This window comes from Scyliorhinus torazame, chromosome 9 (assembly GCF_047496885.1).
Source record: "Scyliorhinus torazame isolate Kashiwa2021f chromosome 9, sScyTor2.1, whole genome shotgun sequence".
NCBI lineage: Eukaryota > Metazoa > Chordata > Chondrichthyes > Carcharhiniformes > Scyliorhinidae > Scyliorhinus > Scyliorhinus torazame.
The window spans coordinates 120,420,392-120,438,418 of NC_092715.1; the positions used below are offsets into that span (position 1 = coordinate 120,420,392).

At 48.2% G+C, this 18,027-nt stretch overlaps 1 protein-coding gene across 8 annotated transcripts in view; it reads left to right on the forward strand.

Annotated features, from left to right (window-relative positions):
• Positions 1 to 546: 546 nt before the first annotated feature.
• ythdc2 (YTH domain containing 2) overlaps positions 547 to 18,027 on the forward strand; it is a 227,156-nt gene continuing 209,675 nt past the window's right edge. For 4 of the 8 annotated variants that reach the window (XM_072516459.1, XM_072516461.1, XM_072516462.1 and 1 more), the window contains exons 1-3: positions 586 to 647; positions 9,718 to 9,973; positions 13,746 to 13,909. In XM_072516459.1, the coding sequence (XP_072372560.1) occupies positions 9,954 to 9,973; positions 13,746 to 13,909 (184 nt within the window). In that variant the 5' untranslated portion in view covers positions 586 to 647; positions 9,718 to 9,953. Of the gene's footprint in view, positions 648 to 742; positions 858 to 9,717; positions 9,974 to 11,213; positions 11,711 to 12,088; positions 12,108 to 13,745; positions 13,910 to 18,027 lie in introns of those variants that run through there. The other 4 variants (XM_072516460.1, XM_072516464.1, XM_072516465.1 and 1 more) reach the window with 4 other exon arrangements.

An 18,027-nucleotide genomic window follows, 5' to 3' on the forward strand; every position in this document is an offset into this window, starting at 1 on the left:
GGGGAGCGACAAATGAAGGTATATAACATCTCCAAGAATCTCTTCTGCCAGAGTTGACAACCCGACTTATCCTTCAGTTCATTTTTTCAATTTAGAGTACCCAATTATATATTTTCTCCAATTGAGGGACAATTTAGTGTGGCCAATCCACCTACCCTGCTCATCTTTGGGTTGTGGGGGTGAGACCCATGCAGACACGGGGAGAATGTGCAAACCCCACAGGGACAGTGACCTGGGGCTGGGGATCGAATCTGGGTCCTCATTTGTCTTTTTGTTCTTCCTCCCCCACACCCACTCCCTTCACTTGTTCAAAACCTAATACATTTCAATCGTCCCTCTGTTATGATGAAAGGTTGTCGACTTGAAACTTATCTTTTCCTTTCCACAGACGCTGCCTGACTTGTCGAGTATTTCCAGCAATGCCTATTTTTATTATAGATTTCTAGCATCTGCAGTATTTTGCTTTTGCTCCCAGATGTTTGGTTTCTGCAGGAATTCCTCGCTGTAGTGAGGCTGGACGGAGGAGGAGCAGTTCAAACGGCGCTCGAGCCGGCAGCCAGTAAACTTCCCGCGGTCACGTGAGTGGGCGGCGCGCGCGTGCAGCTCTGAGGGAGCGGGTGCGAGCAAAGGCCGTGTGAGTGCGACAGGTGAGCGGGATCCCGACCGGGTGCGGGTGCGGGTGCTCTCTTTTCTCTTTCAACGAGACAGCGAGGTTGATATGTTTGTGGCCGAGGCCTCGCCGGCCTCCAGCCGATGATGCCGGGTCTCTAGACTGCGATGAAGGACAGGCGAGCGGCGCGGCCTCCGGTGGCAGCCAGTTTTCCAGCGCTCCTGGTTCACCTATCGAATTCTCACCTGTAGGGCTGTGCCCCCTGACCCCCTCTTTTCCCCCTGACCTCTTTTCCCCCCTGATCCCCTCTTTCCCCCCTCCCGACCCTTCTTTTCCCCCCTGACCCCTCTTTTCCCCCCCTTAAGGGTGAAAGGGGGAGGCCCCCTCGGTGTTTATACTCCTTTAGTGTTGGATATTTAATGATATTGTATATGGGACGCCTTTTTGTGTGACACCTTTTTACATGACAGGCAAAGTCTCAACTGGTTGCTTTTGAATGTAGTAGATACGCCAGTAGTGACGTATCTGCTGGCTTCAGACGACTTTTGTCCTCTTCTGCGTGCTCTTCATTTGGGTTTGTAGTGATCTTTCAGTATAAATAGAGATTTTAAAATGTATTTGTTTCGATTGAGCATTTGCACCACAACAAAGCAGTTTCTGTTGTGACGCCACAGTCGGAATATAACTATAAAACTTTCAGTATCCTGAAAGTGAAATCTCCGAAAGTGGGTGGATGGGTTGCCCAGCAGACCTGTACATGCCTTTTGAAGTTTCAAGCCTCCAGCTCCTCTGAGATATGCAGCAGCGTGACATCATCACTGTGAATGGGGTAGAATACCAAATTAGGAATTCCAGAGTGTTTTTGGAGTGCCAATACAAATTGGCTTCTTCTTAAAAAGTAATTAATGGGATGTGGACATCCTCGTGAGGCCAGCATTTATTGCTCATCCTTCATTGCACTTGAGAGGATGGTGATGAGTTGCCTTCTTGAACTGATGCAGTAGGGACATCTACAGTGCCATTAGGGAGGTAGATCAAGGGTGTTTGACTCCGTGATGATGAAGGAATGGCAATATCTTTCCAAGTAATGATGAATGGTCTGGAGAGGAACTTCTAGGTGCTGGTGTTCCCAGGTGACTACTGCCCTTGTCCTAGATGGTAGCGGCTGTGGGTTGGGAAGTGCTGTCTAAGGAGTCTTGATGAGTTCCTGTAGTGCGTTTGATAGATGGTACACACTGCTACTGCCACTGTTCTTTGGTGGTGGAGGGAGAGAATGTTTGTGGTTGGGGTGCCAATCAAGTGGGCTGCTTGCCCTCAAGCATCTTTTCTTTAAAATTTAGAGTGCCTAATCCATTTCCAATTAAGGGGCAATTTAGCATGGCAAATCCACCTATCCTGCTCATCTTTGGGTTGTGGGGGTGAAACCCGTGCAAACACGGAGAGAATGTGCAAACTCCACACGGACAGCAGTGCTAACCATTGCACCACTGTGCTGCCCTGCCCTCCAGCTTCTTGTGTTGTTGGAGGCAAGTGGAGAGTATTCCACCTCACTCCTGACTTGCAGATGGTGGACAGGTTTTTGGGAGTCAGGAGGTGAGTTACTTGCTGCAGGATTTATAGCCTCTGTTCTCTTCTTGTAGCCGCAGTATTCATATAGCTGGTCCAGCTCAGTTTCTGCTCATTGGTACCCCCAGGATGTATTTTGTGGAGGATTCAGCAATGTTAATACTTTTAACCGTCGAGGGGCGATGGTTAGATTTTCTATGGTTGGAAATGGTACTTGTCAGCCCAATCCTGGATATAGCCCAGGTCTTCCTGCATTTGGACTTGGACTATTTCAGTATCTGAGAAGCCGTGAGTGGTGCTGAACAATCATCAGCCAAGATTCCCACTTCTGAGTTTATGATGGAGGGAAGGTCATTGATGAACCAGCTGAAGATGGTTGGGCCTAGGACACTAGGAATTCCTGCAGCGATGTCCTGGAACTGAGGTGATTGACCTCCCAACAACCACAGCAATCTTCCTGTGTCCTAGGTATGACTCCAACCATTGGAGAGTCCCCGTCTTCTCCCCCCCCCCCCCCCCCGATGCCCCTTGACTCCAGTTTTTCTCGGGCACCCTGATGCCACACCTGGTCAAATGATGTTTTGATGTCAAGAGCAGTCACTCTCCCCTTAATTCATGTTCAGCTCTTTTGTCCATGTTTGGATCAAGTCTGTAATGCAGTCATGGCCCGAATTGAGTGTCAGTGAGCAGGTTATTGCTAAGCAAGTGCCTCTTGATAGCTGGGCAACTTTCCACATTACTGGGTAGTTACCACTGTTGTAGCACCCCTGGAACAGCTTGGCTAGAGGTGCAGCAAATTCTGGAGTACAAGCCTTCATTACTATTGTCAGAATATTGTCAGGGCCTTTGCAGTATTCGATGCCTTCGGGTGTTCCTTGATATCGCAAAGATATCCCATAGAATCTATTTGGCCGAAGACTGGTATCTTTCATGCTAGAGACCTCATTAGGAGGCCAAGATGGATCATCCAATCAGCACTTGTGACTGATGATTTTTGCAAATTTTTCCGCATTATCTTTTGCATTGATGTGTTGGGCTCACCATCATGATGAGGCATATTTGTGCAGCCGCCGCCTCCAGTTAGTTTAATTGTCCACCGCCATTCATGACTGGAATTGGCATGACTGCAGAGCTTAGACCTGATCTGTTGGTTGTGGAATTCAATTAGCTATGCCTATCACTTGCTGCTGAGCTGTTTGACTTGTGACTAGTCCTGTGTTGTTGCTTCACCAGGTTGACCTCTCATTTTTAGGTATGCCCCGTGCTGCTACTAGCATGCCCTCCTGCACTCTTCTTTGAACCAGGGTTGATCCCCTGGCTTGGTTGTAATGGTAGAGTGGGCGATATGCCGAACCATGAGGTTACAGATTGTGGTTGAGTACGATTCTGCTGCAACTGATGGCCCACAGCGCTCATGGGTGCCTGTTCTTGAGTTGCTAGATGTGTTCAAAATCATTTAGCATGGTAGTAGTGCCACACAACATGGGATGGAGGGTGTCCTCAAGTGTGGTGGTCACTCCTGTTGATACTGTCATGGACAGATCCATCTGCAGCAGGCAGGTTAGGTCACTTTGTTGGTTCCCTCACCATCTGCAGCCAACCCAGTTAAGCAGCTTTAGGACATTGTCAGTCCTTCAGTGTTCAAATACTGATTAATCAGCCCATGGTTGACTTTATTACAATGTTGAGGCATTCCAGGGCTATATCCTACTGTGCTTCAGATTCCAACTATATACCACTGTGCTGCAACCTCCGCTGGATCTGTCCTGTTAGTGGGTTGGGAATGGTGATGGTGGTGTCTGATGTGCTAAGGTATGATTCCATGAGACAGCTCCCAGAGATTCCAGTCAGTACTGGGTTATTGACTTGTTTTTAGCGGTTTTATACAACGGAGTGACTTGCTTGGGCCTCCCATGTAGACCAGACCAGGTAAGGACATCCTCCAATTAGTGAACCATCAACAATGAAACCATAGACTTTTAATTCCAGAAACGTATTGGATTCAAATTCCACCCTCTGCTGTGGTGAGATACCCAGGTCCTCAACTCTGGATTACTAGTCCCATGACTGCCACTACGTCACCACCTCCCTTTTCTGTAGTGTAGTGCTCTTTATTCCTTATCTACCCAAAGGTATTCTGGAATTATTTAAAACATGTTAGCAGTCAATCACTAAGGTTTCGTTCTTGTGGTTTATGATATTAACTGAACCATTTGAAATGAAAGATTTGACATCAGCCTCGGGTATCACATTCTTTTCTCTTTTGTGTTTTGCTGAATAACTTAGTGGTGCTATCTTGCATGTGACCACTTGGCTCAATATGCATGTCTTTTCATAGTTTATTAATGCCACCTGAAGTTGTATTACTATGTGTACTTCTGTGTAACTTAATTCTTGTCTGCTTGAATATTATAATCGGGTCTTTTTATTTACAAATAGTTCCAGCTACTTTATCAACTTAAGATTCAAATTATTTTGTTTGAAATCCTAATTGCAGTAGATATTTGCAACTCTTGTCAGAGAACCACCTGGAAAGGAGTAAATTATTTTTTTAAGAAATATTTTTATTGGTATTTTCCAGTTTTTACAGAGTAACAGCATAATTAAAGACCCCTCCCACCCAGCTTTTTCACTCTTCCATCGGAAGGAGATACAAAAGTCTGAGAACACGCACAAACAGATTCAAAACAACTTCTTCCCTGTTGTTCCCAGACTCCTGAATGACCCTCTTATGGACTGACCTGATCAATACTACACTCCTGTATGCTCCATCTGATGCTGGTGTCTATGTATTTACATCGTGTACCTTGTGTTGCCCTATTATGTATTTTCTTTTTCTTTTCTTTTATTTTCTTGTACTAAATGATCTGTTTGAGCTGCTCGCAGAAAAATACTTGCACTGTGCCTCGGTGCATGTGGCAATAAACAAATCCAAATCCAATCTATGGTGCACCTGGTATTTACACATAAAGTCGCTTCTTATGTACAGAGATTTTTACATGTGCTCCCTCTGTCTACCCCCCCCCCCCCCCCACAAATCTGTTTTTTCCCCCTAGTACTGACTTCTGCCCCGTGTGTCACATACTGTGCTCTGCTCTATTCTGTTGTGGTTTTAGTTGTTATTCCTGCGGGGTCGGGTGGGGAGGCTTCCTGGCCCCTCCCCCACAGTTTACATTTGCACTGATGGGAGATGGAGGTGTGTTTGTTACTTGCTGGATCTTCTATTTGATCTTTTTATTGTTTATCATTTTTTTTTCTAGGGCAATTGTGTTTGTTTGAGTATATGTGTAGAGCGGGAGGGAGGGTGGGGAACAATAGGTGATAGAATGTCTGGCGCCATGGCTGGGGGTTACCAATCTAGCTGGGCGGGCTAGCTCACGGAAGTGCAGTGGTGGGTGAGCAGATGTTATGCTTATCGAAGGGGTCGGTTTACATTGTGCTGTTACTGGGGGGGAGGGGGTAAGATGTTTTGCTGACGAGGGAGGGACTGTTGCTGAGGGACAGAAAGGAAGTTGGGGGTGGAGGCTGCCTGGGGGTGAGCCGGTGGAAGCATGGGGCGCAGGCTGGAAACTGGCCCAAGAGAGGTGATGGCTGATCGGCGGGGGGGGGGGGGGGGGATGAGCCTGCCAACTAGGCTGATCACCTGGAATGTAAGAGGACTAAATGGGCCGGTTAAGAGGGCATGTGTGTTCGCGCATCTGAGGGGACTGAAGGCGGACATGGTAATGCTACAGGAGACTCACCTTAGCGTAGCTGATCAGATCAGATTAAGGAAGGGATGGGTCAGACAGGTTTTTCACTCGGGGTTGGACTCGAAGACTAGAGGGGCCGCCATCCTGATTAATAAGTGAGTGGTGTTTGAAGTGGGAAGAATAGTTACGGATGTGGGAGGCCGGTACATTTATGGTCAATGGGAAACTGGAGGGGGTGCAGGTGGTACTAGTAAATGTGTATGCGCCAAATTGGGATGATGTGGACTTTATAAAGAGGATGCTGGGGAAGATCCCGGACCTAGATTCGCACAAGTTGGTCATGGAAGGGGACTTCAACACAGTTATTGACCCTGGTTTAGACCGGTCGAGCTCAAAGACGGGCAGGGTGCCAGCAATGGCAAAGGAGCTAGAGGGGTTCATGGAGCAGATGGGGGGGGGGGCATGGAGATTTGGGCAGCCGAGAGTGAAGGAGTTTTTCTTCTATTCACACATGCAGAAAGTGTACTCCCGGATTGATTTTTTTATTTTGAACAGGGCTGTACTGACGGGGGTGATGGACACTGGGTATTTGGTGATCACAATCTCCGATCACGCCCCGCACTGGGTTGACCTTCAGGTTAGCAAGGAGAGTAGCCAACGCCCGCACTGGAGTCTGGACGTGGGACTTTTAGCAGTCAGAGATGTGCGTGCGGCTGAGGAAATGTATTCAAAACTACCTGGAAGTCAACGACACGGGTGAAGTTTCGGCAGCGGTGGTCTGGGAGACATTGAAGGCGGTGGTTAGAGGGGAGCTGATCTCGATACGGGTCCACAGGGCGAAGGTAGACAGAGTGGAGACGGACTGACTGATAAAAAGAGATATTGCAGGTCAACAGGAGGAATGCGGAGACCCCAGAGGCAGGGCTTTTAAGGGAACGACGGAGGCTACAGGCTGAGTTTGGCTTGTTAACCCCTGTGAGGGCGGTAGAGCAGCTGAGGAAGGCAAGGGGGGTCGATCTATGAGCATGGGGAGAAGGCCAATAGTATGCTTGCACAGCAGCTTAGAAAGAGGGAGGCAGCCAGGGAGATAGGGAAAGTAAAGGATGGGGATGGGAGCCTGGTTGGAGACTCAGCAGGGATGAATAAGGCGTTCAAGGAGTTTTACAGTAGGCTGTATGGGTCGGAACCCCCAGCGGGGTCGGAGGAGATGAGGCACTTCTTAGGGGGGCTGAATTTCCCGAATGTGGACGCGGGGTTGGTAGAAGGGCTGGGGGCCCCAATCGGGTTGGAAGAGATAGCAGAGGGTCTGAAGGCCATGCAGGCGGGTAAAGCCCCCAGGGCCGGACGGGTACCCAGTGGAGGTCTATAAAACGTTCACTGGGATATTGGGGCCACTGTTGATGAGGACATTCAACGAGGCAAGGGAGCGTTGGGTGCTTCCCCCGACCATGTCACAGGCCACTATCTCATTGCTACTGAAGCGGGACAAGGACCCGGAGCTGTGTGGGTCCTATAGGCGGATATCCCTATTGAACTTGGACTCCAAACTGCTGGCCAAAATCTTGTCCTCTAGGATTGAGGATTGTGTTCCGGATGTTATTGGGGAGGACCAGACGGGTTTGTTAAAGGAAGGCAGTTGGTGGCCAATGCAAGAAGGTTATTAAATGTGATCATGATGCCCCCGGAAGATAGGGAGGTGGAGGTAGTGGTCGCAATGGACGCAGAGAAGGCTTTTGATCGGGTAGAATGGGAATATCTGTGGGAGGTACTGGGACGGTTCGGATGTTGGGCGGGGCTTTGTTGACTGGGTCAGATTGTTGTTGCAGGCTCCTGTTGTGAGCGGACGGACGAATTGGACATCGGAACTATTTTGGACTGCATCGGGGGAACGAGATAGGGATGCCCCCCCTCTCCCCACTGTTTGCGTTAGCCATAGAGCCCGCTGGCAATTGTGCTGAGCGCCTTGAGGGGGTGGTCCGGGGGGGGAGTGGAACACAGAGTCTCGCTCTTACGCAGACGACCTGCTCCTGTATGTATCTGACCCATTAGAGGGGATGGAAGAAAATTGAGGATTCTGGGGGAACTCGGACGGTTTTTAGGGTACAAACTAATATGGAGAAAAGTGAGATGTTTGCGGTCCAGCAAGGGGGCAGGAGAGGCAACTGGGGGAAACTGCCGTTTAGAGTGGTCGGGGGGGAAGCTTTTCGGTACCTAGGCATCCAGGTGGCGCAGAATGGGAACGACCTGCACAAGCTAAATCTGGCCTGACTAATGGACCAAATGAAGGACAATTTTCGGAGATGGGACGCGCTCCGCCTCCCGTTGTCACTAGCTGGGAGGGTGCAGACAGTGAAAGTGACGGCCCTCCCAAGATTCTGGTTTGTGTTTCAGTGTCTCCCCATCTTTATTCCGCGGTCCTTATTTTAAACGGGTCAATAAGGTGATCACTGGCTTTGTATGGGCGGGTAAGACCCCGTGAGTAAAGAAGTGGATGCTTGAGCGGAGCCAGGGGGAGGGGTGGCTGGCGTGGCCTAACTTCAGTAATTACCATTGGGTGGTGAATATAGCCATGATCAGGAAGTGGGTGGTGGGGGGGTCTGTATGGGAGCTTGTGGAGGCGGGCTCATGCAAGGGCACCAGCTTAGGGGCGTTGATAACGGCGCCTCTGCCGTTCCCACTGGCACGGTACTCCACCTGCCCTGTGGTGGTGGCGGGTCTGGGGGCAATTGAGGAGGCACGTGGGAGCAGAGGAAGCATCAGTGTGGTCTCCAATCTGTAATAATCACCGGTTTGCCCCGGGAAGGATGGATGGAGAATTTCGGAGATGGCAGAGAGCAGGGATTGAGAGGATGGGGGATATGTTTCTAGAGGGGAGCTTTCCTAGCCTGAGGGAGCTGGAGGAGAAATTTGGATTGGCGAGGGGAAACAAATTTAGGTACCTGCAGGTGCGGGACTTCCTACACAGGCAGGTTTCAACCTTCCTGCTCCTACCACCAAGGGCGATACAGGACAGGTTAGTTTCTAGAGTGTGGGTGGGAGAATGGAAGGTCTCTGACATTTACAAGGAACTCATGGGGTCAGAGGAGACGCAGACTGGAGCTGAAGCGCAAGTGGGAGGAGGAGTTGGGAGGAGAGCTAGAGGATGGTCTCTGGGCGGACGCGTTGAGTAGAGTCAACGTGTCCACAACATGTGCCAGGCTCAGCCTAATACAATTCAAGGTTGTTCGCCGGGCTCATGTGACAGTGGCCCGGATGAGCAGGTTCTTTGGGGTAGAAGATGTGTGCGGGAGGGCCAGCGAACCATGTCCACATGTTCTGGACATGCCCAAAGCTGAGGGGATTCTGGCTGGGGTTTGCGGATGTCATGTCCACGGTGTTAAAAACCAGGGTGGCACCGAGTCCAGAGGTGGTGATTTTCGGAGTGTCGGAAGATCCGGGAATCCAGGAGGAGAAAGAGGCAGACGTTCTGGCCTTTGCTTCCCTGGTAGCCCGGAGATGGATATTATTAGCTTGAAGGGACTCAAAGCCCCCGAAGTCGGAGACCTGGCTATCTGACATGGCTAGCTTTCTCTGCTTGGAGAAAATCAAGTTCGTGTTGAGAGGGTCAATGTTAGGGTTCACCCGGAGGTGGCAGCCGTTTGTCGACTTCTTTGCGGAAAGGGGTGGGGGGGGGGGGGGGGGGGGGGGTGGGGGTGGTGGTTAGCTTAGTTTAGAGTAGGGGGTTTGTAAAGGTGGGACCCGTAAGGGAGGAAGATGGATTTTGCACTATGTTTATAAATTCATGTACATTGTTTATTTTGTTGTTGTAAAACCATAAATATCTCAATAAAATGTTTATTTTTTAAAAAGTGCTTTTGCAGACAACCAGCATGAACATGAGGTTAATTAGCCGCCTTCTGAGCTGTACTCTATGAATTGATCTCGTGTGGCAAACAGTCAGCTAGACTTTTGAAAGCCCTTCCAGTTACAGTGCAAAGTCTAGGCCCGAGACTGCTCAGTATATTTATTGGAAGCTGTTTGAAACCAATGGACAAAGGGCAACACTGAATGAAACATAATTTCTAAGCAGCAAAATGAGCTAGTGGATGTGGCTACATTTTCAAAGGTAAGTTTGAAAGAGGTTCATCTCTTAGTGGAGAGACTATTATAAACTACCAGAGGTCCATAAAACATTTGCAGTGAAGTTTGTACCTTTAATGCAACAGCACTTCTTAAAATAGAGGATTTCTAGTTATTTTTTTAGCCAAAATCAAACTTTGGAATCACTTGGAAAAAGCTGCATAAAGCTGTCTGTGTTAAAAACAGATCCAGGAAAATATATTTGAATTGTGTCAAGAGTCTGGCCTTGACTTGTTTATAGTCATGGAATTTAAAGTCTAATTGGGAACTGTTCACCCCTGAGTTGAAAGGGGAGGTTTACATTTCATGGGCTTGATGTTTTTTGGGGAATAAACATTCTATTTCCTTGAAATCTGCCTGTTAGAATTTCAGTATTTGACATCAAAGAAAGCAGCTTCCTTACTGACAATCGTATGACATGCCAGGATTCAAGTTTTGTTGCAACATTATAATTGCTCCTTCCTTGAGTCTAAGTTTAAGTGGTGGCATGCCCATTGGAGTTAGAATGTGTAGAAACTCGAGGGTATTGACTATTATCATGTTCTATAGAATCAACACTGATGTTCCTGCTGTTTTGCCACACTTTACCAATTCCATCATCTTTTCCTACCCCTTTCATAACATTGGTTTCTCATGTCATTCCTGCCATCCCTCCCTGCTTTTCCCATCCCTCATGGAAACAATCTCTCAAGCCAGGGTAACTTTGCCTTTGGGGTCTCCTTACCGTCTGCTATTTATGTTCCCCACTAACCCCCCAAACCCTACGTTCACTGCAGCTGTATTTGTGTCACACACCCCAGTCCACCATGGAGAATGAACTGTGCCAACCACTCGACTTGTCAACCAATCAGCACCATTTTCTTATGCAGTATACATTGTTGCTCCCTTTGAAATTTGGCATTGTTACGTATGTCTGATGAATGTAATATGATGAAAAGCTCCAATAGCATGCTCTTTTCAGCAATAATCAAGTTCTGTATTAACAAGTGTCCAGTCAAAGTCCTCACTAACATCTGGTGGGCTTGCGTCGAAATTGGGAGAGCTGTCTCACAGAACAGTCAAGCATAGCTGTCATAGTCGTACCTTACAATCAGTGTTTCAGGCACTACCATCACTATCCCTGGGTGTGTCCAGTTCCAATGGCAGGACAGACCAACCTGAGATGGCAGCCCAGTTGTATACAGTAGGGAGGGAGTTGGCTATGGAGTGCTCAACATTTACTCCAGACCACATGAAGTCTCATAGTATCAGGTCAAGCATTGACAAGAAACATGTTGATTTTCACCTACTGCCTTCCCTCAACTGATGAATCAGTACTCCACATTAAACACCACTTGGAAGAAGCACTGAGGGTGGCAAAGGTACAGAATGTAATCTGCATGGGGATGACAGTGTACATTACCAGGAGTGACTTGGTAGCACCATTACTGATTGAGCTGTCTGAGTCCTGAAGGACATTGCTGCATGATTGGGTCTGCAGTTGGTGATGAGGGAACGAAAAACCCACTAGACGTAGAACTCCCTATTAGCTTTAAGGGTGTACCTGTACCAGATGAACTGTGGTTCAGGAAGGCTGCTCACTACTACCTTCTTGAGGGCAGTTGGAGATGGGGAGCAAATGTTGGCATTGCCAGTGACACCACAATCCCATGAAAGAATAAAACAAAATTGCCCTCTAGTTCTAGATTCTCCAGCCAGAGAAAATAGCTTCTGAGCATATAAGGTAAGTTTTTTGTTTTGTGTACTGCTGAATGTATTTAATTTTAAAAAAAAAAAAATATATATATATATATATTTATTAAAGTTTTTAACACAATTTTTCTCCCTTACAAACCATACCCCCCCCCCCCCCCCCCCGCCGTAACAAAAAAGAAGAAAAAAAGAAACGGGAAATCGCGCGGAGCAAGATATATACATGACAAAATAGTATATTTACATAGCTTTGTACACTGGCTCTCTCCCGTACGTGCCAGTTTCCCCGACTCTTCATGTTATCTCTTGCTCCCCCCCCCCCCCCCCCCCCAGGTTGCTGCTGCTGACCGACCTTCCTCTAGCGCTCCGCGAGATAGTCTAGGAACGGTTGCCACCGCCTGTAGAACCCCTGTGCAGACCCTCTCAAGGTGAACTTAATCCTCTTAATCCAGAAATATTGTTTATCCAGGCCTCCACGCTGGGGGGCTTCGCCTCCTTCCACATTAGCAAGATCCTTCGCCGGGCTACTAGGGACGCAAAGGCCAGAATACAGGCCTCTTTCGCCTCCTGCACTCCCGGTTCATCCAGTACTCCGAATATTGCTAGCCCCCAGCTTGGCTTGACCTGGACTTTCACCACCTGAGATATTGCTCCCGCCACTCCTCTCTAGAACCCCTCCAGTGCCGGGCATGACCAAAACATATGGACATGGTCCGCCGGGCTCCCTGAGCACCTTCCACATCTGTCCTCTACCCCAAAGAACCTGCTCAACCTCGCCCCCGTCAAGTGAGCTCTGTGAACCACCTTAAATTGTATCAGGCTGAGCCTGGCACACGAGGAGGAGGAATTAACCCTACCCAGGGCATCAGCCCACAGACCTTCCTCGATCTCCCCCAGTTCCTCCTCCCATTTACCCTTCAACTCTTCTACCAGCGCTTCCCCCTCTTTCATCTCCTGGTGTATTGCCGACACCTTGCCCTCCCCGACCCATGCACCCGAGATCACCCTGTCTTGAATTTCTTGTGCCGGGAGCAACGGGAATTCCCTCACCTGTCGCCTCAAAAAAGCCCTCCCCTGCATATATCTAAAGGCATTTCCCGGGGGTAGCTCAAACTTCTCCAGTGCCCCTAGGCTCGCAAACGTTCCGTCAATGAACAGGTCCCCCATTCTTCTGATCCCCGCCCAATTCCAGCTCTGGAACCCCCCGTCCACCTTCCCCGGGACAAACCGATGGTTACCCCTGATCGGGGACCACACCGATGCTCCCATTGCACCCCTGTGCCGTCTCCACTGGCCCCAGATCCTTAGCGTTGCCGCCACCACCGGGCTCGTGGTATACTTTGTCGGCGAGAGCGGCAGCGGTGCCGTCACCAATGCCCCCAGGCTCGTTCCTTTGCAGGATGCCATCTCCATCCTCTTCCATGCTGCCCCCTCTCCCTCCATAACCCACTTGCGGATCATCGACACATTTGCTGCCCAGTAGTAGCTCCCCAGGTTTGGCAGCGCCAACCCTCCTCGGTCCCTACTGCGTTCCAGGAACCTCCTCCTTACCCTCGGGGTCTTATTCGCCCACACAAACCCCATAATACTCCTGTCTACTCTCTTAAACTGAATGTATTTAATGTGCTATTGGTGATCCTTTATAAGGAATGTAGAATGAGGAGACACACTTAAAAATAAAAAAATAAATAAATTTAGAGTACCCAATTCTTTCCAATCAAGGGCCAATTTAGCGCGGCCAATCCACCTACCCTGCATATCTTTTTGGGTTGTGGGGCCCATGCAGACACTGGGAGAATGGGCACACTTCACATAGACAGTGACCCGGGGCTGGGATCGAACCCGGGTCCTCGGCGCCGTGACATTGTATGTACTAAAAGTAATGAAACTTGTTGGATCAAACTTGTGACATATCAATTAACTTTGATTTTGAACAATTAAAAAGTCAACTCAATTATGCAGGAAGAATGTGTAATTTTTAAATACTTGACTTATGTTATTGCATATTGTGTAGAATTAATTAGAGTTTTTTATTGAACATTACACCATCATTCTTGTTTCCTTAGAGCTAATATGTCAAGGCCTACAAGTGTGTCCCCACGACCTGGGAGTGCCCAGTCAAGTCAAGCTGCCTCTAAAGCCAAAGGATTTAAGGATATCCGGATTGATGAAGAAGTTAAAATTGCAGTGAACATTGCCTTAGAGAGGTTCCGTTACAGTGATCAAAAAGGTGGATGCAATAACACTGCATTTGTTGCTGAAAATTTCTTTTTAGTTTCATTTGGACAAATATGGATTAATGAATGAAGGATGGATCTGTTTAATGCAAATTGTACTTGACTATGTGCTTGATTGTGTTTTTTGATGAGGTAGCAGAGAGAGTTGATAAATATGTGATTGATGTGTTGTACATGGACTTCCACAAGGCATTTCATAAGTGCCACATAATTTGCCAGTAAAGTTGAAGCCCATGGAGTAAAAGGGACCGTGGCAGTATGGATATTATGATGGCTGAGTGGAGTAGTGGTTTCAGATTGCAAGAAAGTATACAGAATGGTTCCCTAGGTGTTGGTATTAGGGCCACTTCTTTACTTTTCTTGATCTATGTTAATGACCTAGACTTGGTTGTCCAAAGTTTGCAAATGACAGAAAACCTGGTAGTGCTGTGAACCATGAGAAAGACAGTGAGAAACTACCAGAGGACATAGCCCTGCTACATGTCCATCAGCCTATGAGGAAAGTGTGGAGGAACAGAACCAGCTGAGTTTCTCTTGCAGAGAGTTGGCGTGGATGCGACAGACTGATTGGATTCCTTTGATCTTTAATGGATTGTTAAGTAATGTTTTTGATTATATATTGTCTGTTTAAAATAAAATAGTTTATAAACTAACCTATATTTAAGTTATTGTCATATATTTAGCTTAGACCATGTGTTACAAAATAAGTTTCCTTACAATTTTTTGGAACTATTATTAAGCAAACACTTGAATTTATTTAGTCCTGTTTATGACCTTAAGATATCCCAAGTGCTTTATAATCAATGGATTCATAATGCAGTAAGTGTTATTAGATAGACAAACATGGTAGTTAGTTTATGCACTGCAAGTTCCTACGAACAATGTTAATGAATAGGCATTTAACCTGTTCTTGTGTTGATTTGAGAGAAGAATGTTGGCTAATGCACTAGAGAATGCCCTGCCTTTTGAATATTGCTCGGGGATCTCTTCTGTCTAGTTACGCAACTTTGGTTTGGTGACCATTGGATCATAAGTCATGGGAGCAGAAGTAGGCCATTTGTCCCATCGAGTCTACTCTGCCATTCGGTGAGATCATGACTGATCTGATATAATCCTCAACTCCACTTTCCTGCCTAATCCCCACTCTTGATTTTCGTACTGATTAAATATCTATCTCGGCTTTGAACATACCGAACAACCCAGCCCTCTGAGTTAAAGAATTCCATAGATTCATGACCCTCCGAGAAGAAATTCCTCATCTCAAAGAACAAGGAAAAGTACAGCACAGGAACAGGCCCTTTGGCTTTCCAGCCTAAACCGAACATGCTGCCCGTCTAAACTAAAATATTCTACACTTCTAGGGTCTGTACCCCTCTATTGACATCCTATTCATGTATTTTTCAAGATGCCCCTTAAACGCCACTATCGTACCTGCTTCCACCACCTCTTCTGGCAGCAAGTTCCAGGCACCCACTACCCTCTGTGTTTTAAAAAAAAACTTAGCTCGCACACCTCTAAACTTTGCCCCTCGCACCTTAAACCTATGTCCCCTAGTAATTGACCCCTAAACCCTGGGTAAAAGCTCCTGACTATCCACCCTGTCCACACCCCTCATAATTTTGTAGTGTTGCTCTTTTATCTTTATTAATAACAACCACAAGACGCGAGTACGTTCCGTGTACTGGACAACTGACCACACAACCAGTCTATTAGTTCAATTATTGTTTATTATTAAACATAGACTTGGTTCTATGCGTAATAATCTAGACGCAGCTACACATTAAACTATGACTAACAGCTGAAATGACCTTTACTTAACTTTCAAGTGACCGGCTCTGTGCAGGTTAGACAAGGCCTTTGTCTGAATCCCCATGTGTGACGGCTGGAAGTTGTCAGGTACGTCTGGACTGCGGCTTGTCCTTCAGGTAGTGATCGCGGATCCTTGAACTTGGCTGGTCGATGTACTGTAGTTGGTGGGGCAGAGGCCGGTCCCAAAAGAGACAGAATGTTCGTCGCGCAGTTCTTATCCTCTGATCTTTCGCGCTCTATTGGGCGGTCCCAACTCAGGATCCAATGGATCGATAGAATTTCGATCACCCTAATTGATTCTGGCCGTTTAGGGGCGGGTACCTTGATAGCTGGGCGGGTCCTAGTTGTTATTGTCCAAGGCACATAGGCACTCCCAAGTAAGGTGAATAGGCACTCCCGAGTCTGTTACTGCTGTTATGTTTCAATCTGAGTCCCATTGTCCTGGGGAAATCGGTGATTGACCTTTAGCAGGTGCAAGTATCTGTGTAGGTCTGCTTTCCTCAGCACAATACACTGGGACTATGTATCGTCTGTGTCCCAACCTGACCACAATTCCCATTATCCTTTGTGGGCGGCCATTTTAGATGGCCACAGTGGAACTATCAGGTCGCTCCTCAACCTCCGTCGATCCAGTGAGAAAAAACCGAGTTTATCCAACCTCTCCTCATAGCCTCTCACCACCTGAACTCCTGGATCTTCCGACACCCCAAATATCGCCACCTCTGGACTCGGGGCCACTTCCACCTCCAGCACTTTGGACATTATGTCGACAAACCCCTGCCAGAACCCCTTCAGCCTTGGACACATCCAAAACATGTGGATGTGATTAGAGGACCTCCCCGCACACTGCCCACACCTATTCTCCACCCCCTCAAAGAACCTACTCATCCTTGCTACCATCATATGTTCCCTATATATTATCTTGAACTGAATGAGGCTTAACCTCGCACTACGAGGATGAATTCCGCCTCTTCCCACGTTTCAGACCCCCCTCTTCCCTCGCAGCTCCTCTTCCTACTTCTGCTTTATATCCCCCACCAGGGCCCCCTCCCAGTCCATCAACACCTTGTGGACCTTGGACACCTTCTCCCCTATCTCGTACCTCAACGGCACCTTGTTTTGCAACCCCAGGGGCAAAAGCCCAGGAAAGGACGGGCACCTATCTCCTTATGACATCCTGGGCCTACAGGTCCCTAAACTGTTCCCTCTGGGCAGCTTGAACTCCTCCTCTAGGTTCTCCAACTTCATAAATTTTCCGCCAATGAACATGTCACCAAATCGGTCAATCCCTGCTTGCCACAGCCCCAAAACCTCGCATCCAAGCCCCCTTGGTGCAAACCCATGGTTATCGCAGATCTATACCCACACCAAGGCACTCTCCAACCGCATGTGCCACCTTCACTGCCCCCAACCCTTAGAGCTGACACCACCACTGGGCTCACTGAGTACCTGGATGGCGACAACGGCAGAGGTGTTGAGAGCGAAACCCTCAAACCCATTCCCCGACATGATGCAGCTTCCACCTGCCCCCACACCGACCCCTCCCCCACGACCCATGTCCTAACCATGGCGAGATTCGTCACCCAGTAGTAGTTCTTCATTTTCGTCAGCCAAATCCTCCTGACCCGGGAGTCTACCCTACCCACGCAAACCCAGAGATCAGCACATGAACCTTCTTGAAAAATAATTTGAGGACGAAAATTGGGAGCATTGCAACACAGCAGAAACCTTGAAAGCACTGTAATATTTACTGTCTGCACCCTTGCGCCAGCGATAGCAGCAGCACGTCCCACCTCCTAAAGTCCGCTTTCATCTGCTCCCTTAGCCGAGCCAGGTTCAACTTGTGCAACTAAGCCCAACCCCGAGTCACCTGGCTGCCCAATTATCTAAAGCTCGCCCCCACCATCCTAAATGGCAGCTCCCCTAACCTCCCCTCCTGCCCTCTTGACTCAATCAGGAACACTTCGGTCTTTCCCATATTCAACTTGTACGCGGAGAACAGGCAAATTCCTCTAAAATCCTCATAATGTCCCCGATACTGCCCAGCAGGTCGCCCTCACCCTGTGCTCGATGCCCCCCCGCACAATCCCCTCAAGTCCCTCGACACCCTAAGTGCCATTGCCAGTGGCTGTATCGCCAAAGCAACGGGGAGACGGGCACCTCTGCCTCATCCCCCGATACAGCCCAAAATTCCAGAGCTCACTAGGTTCATTCGCACAACGGTGCCTTGTCCAGCATCCAGACCCAGTCCACAAATCCTTGCCCGATTCCGAACCGCCCCAAAACCTCCAGCAGATACTCC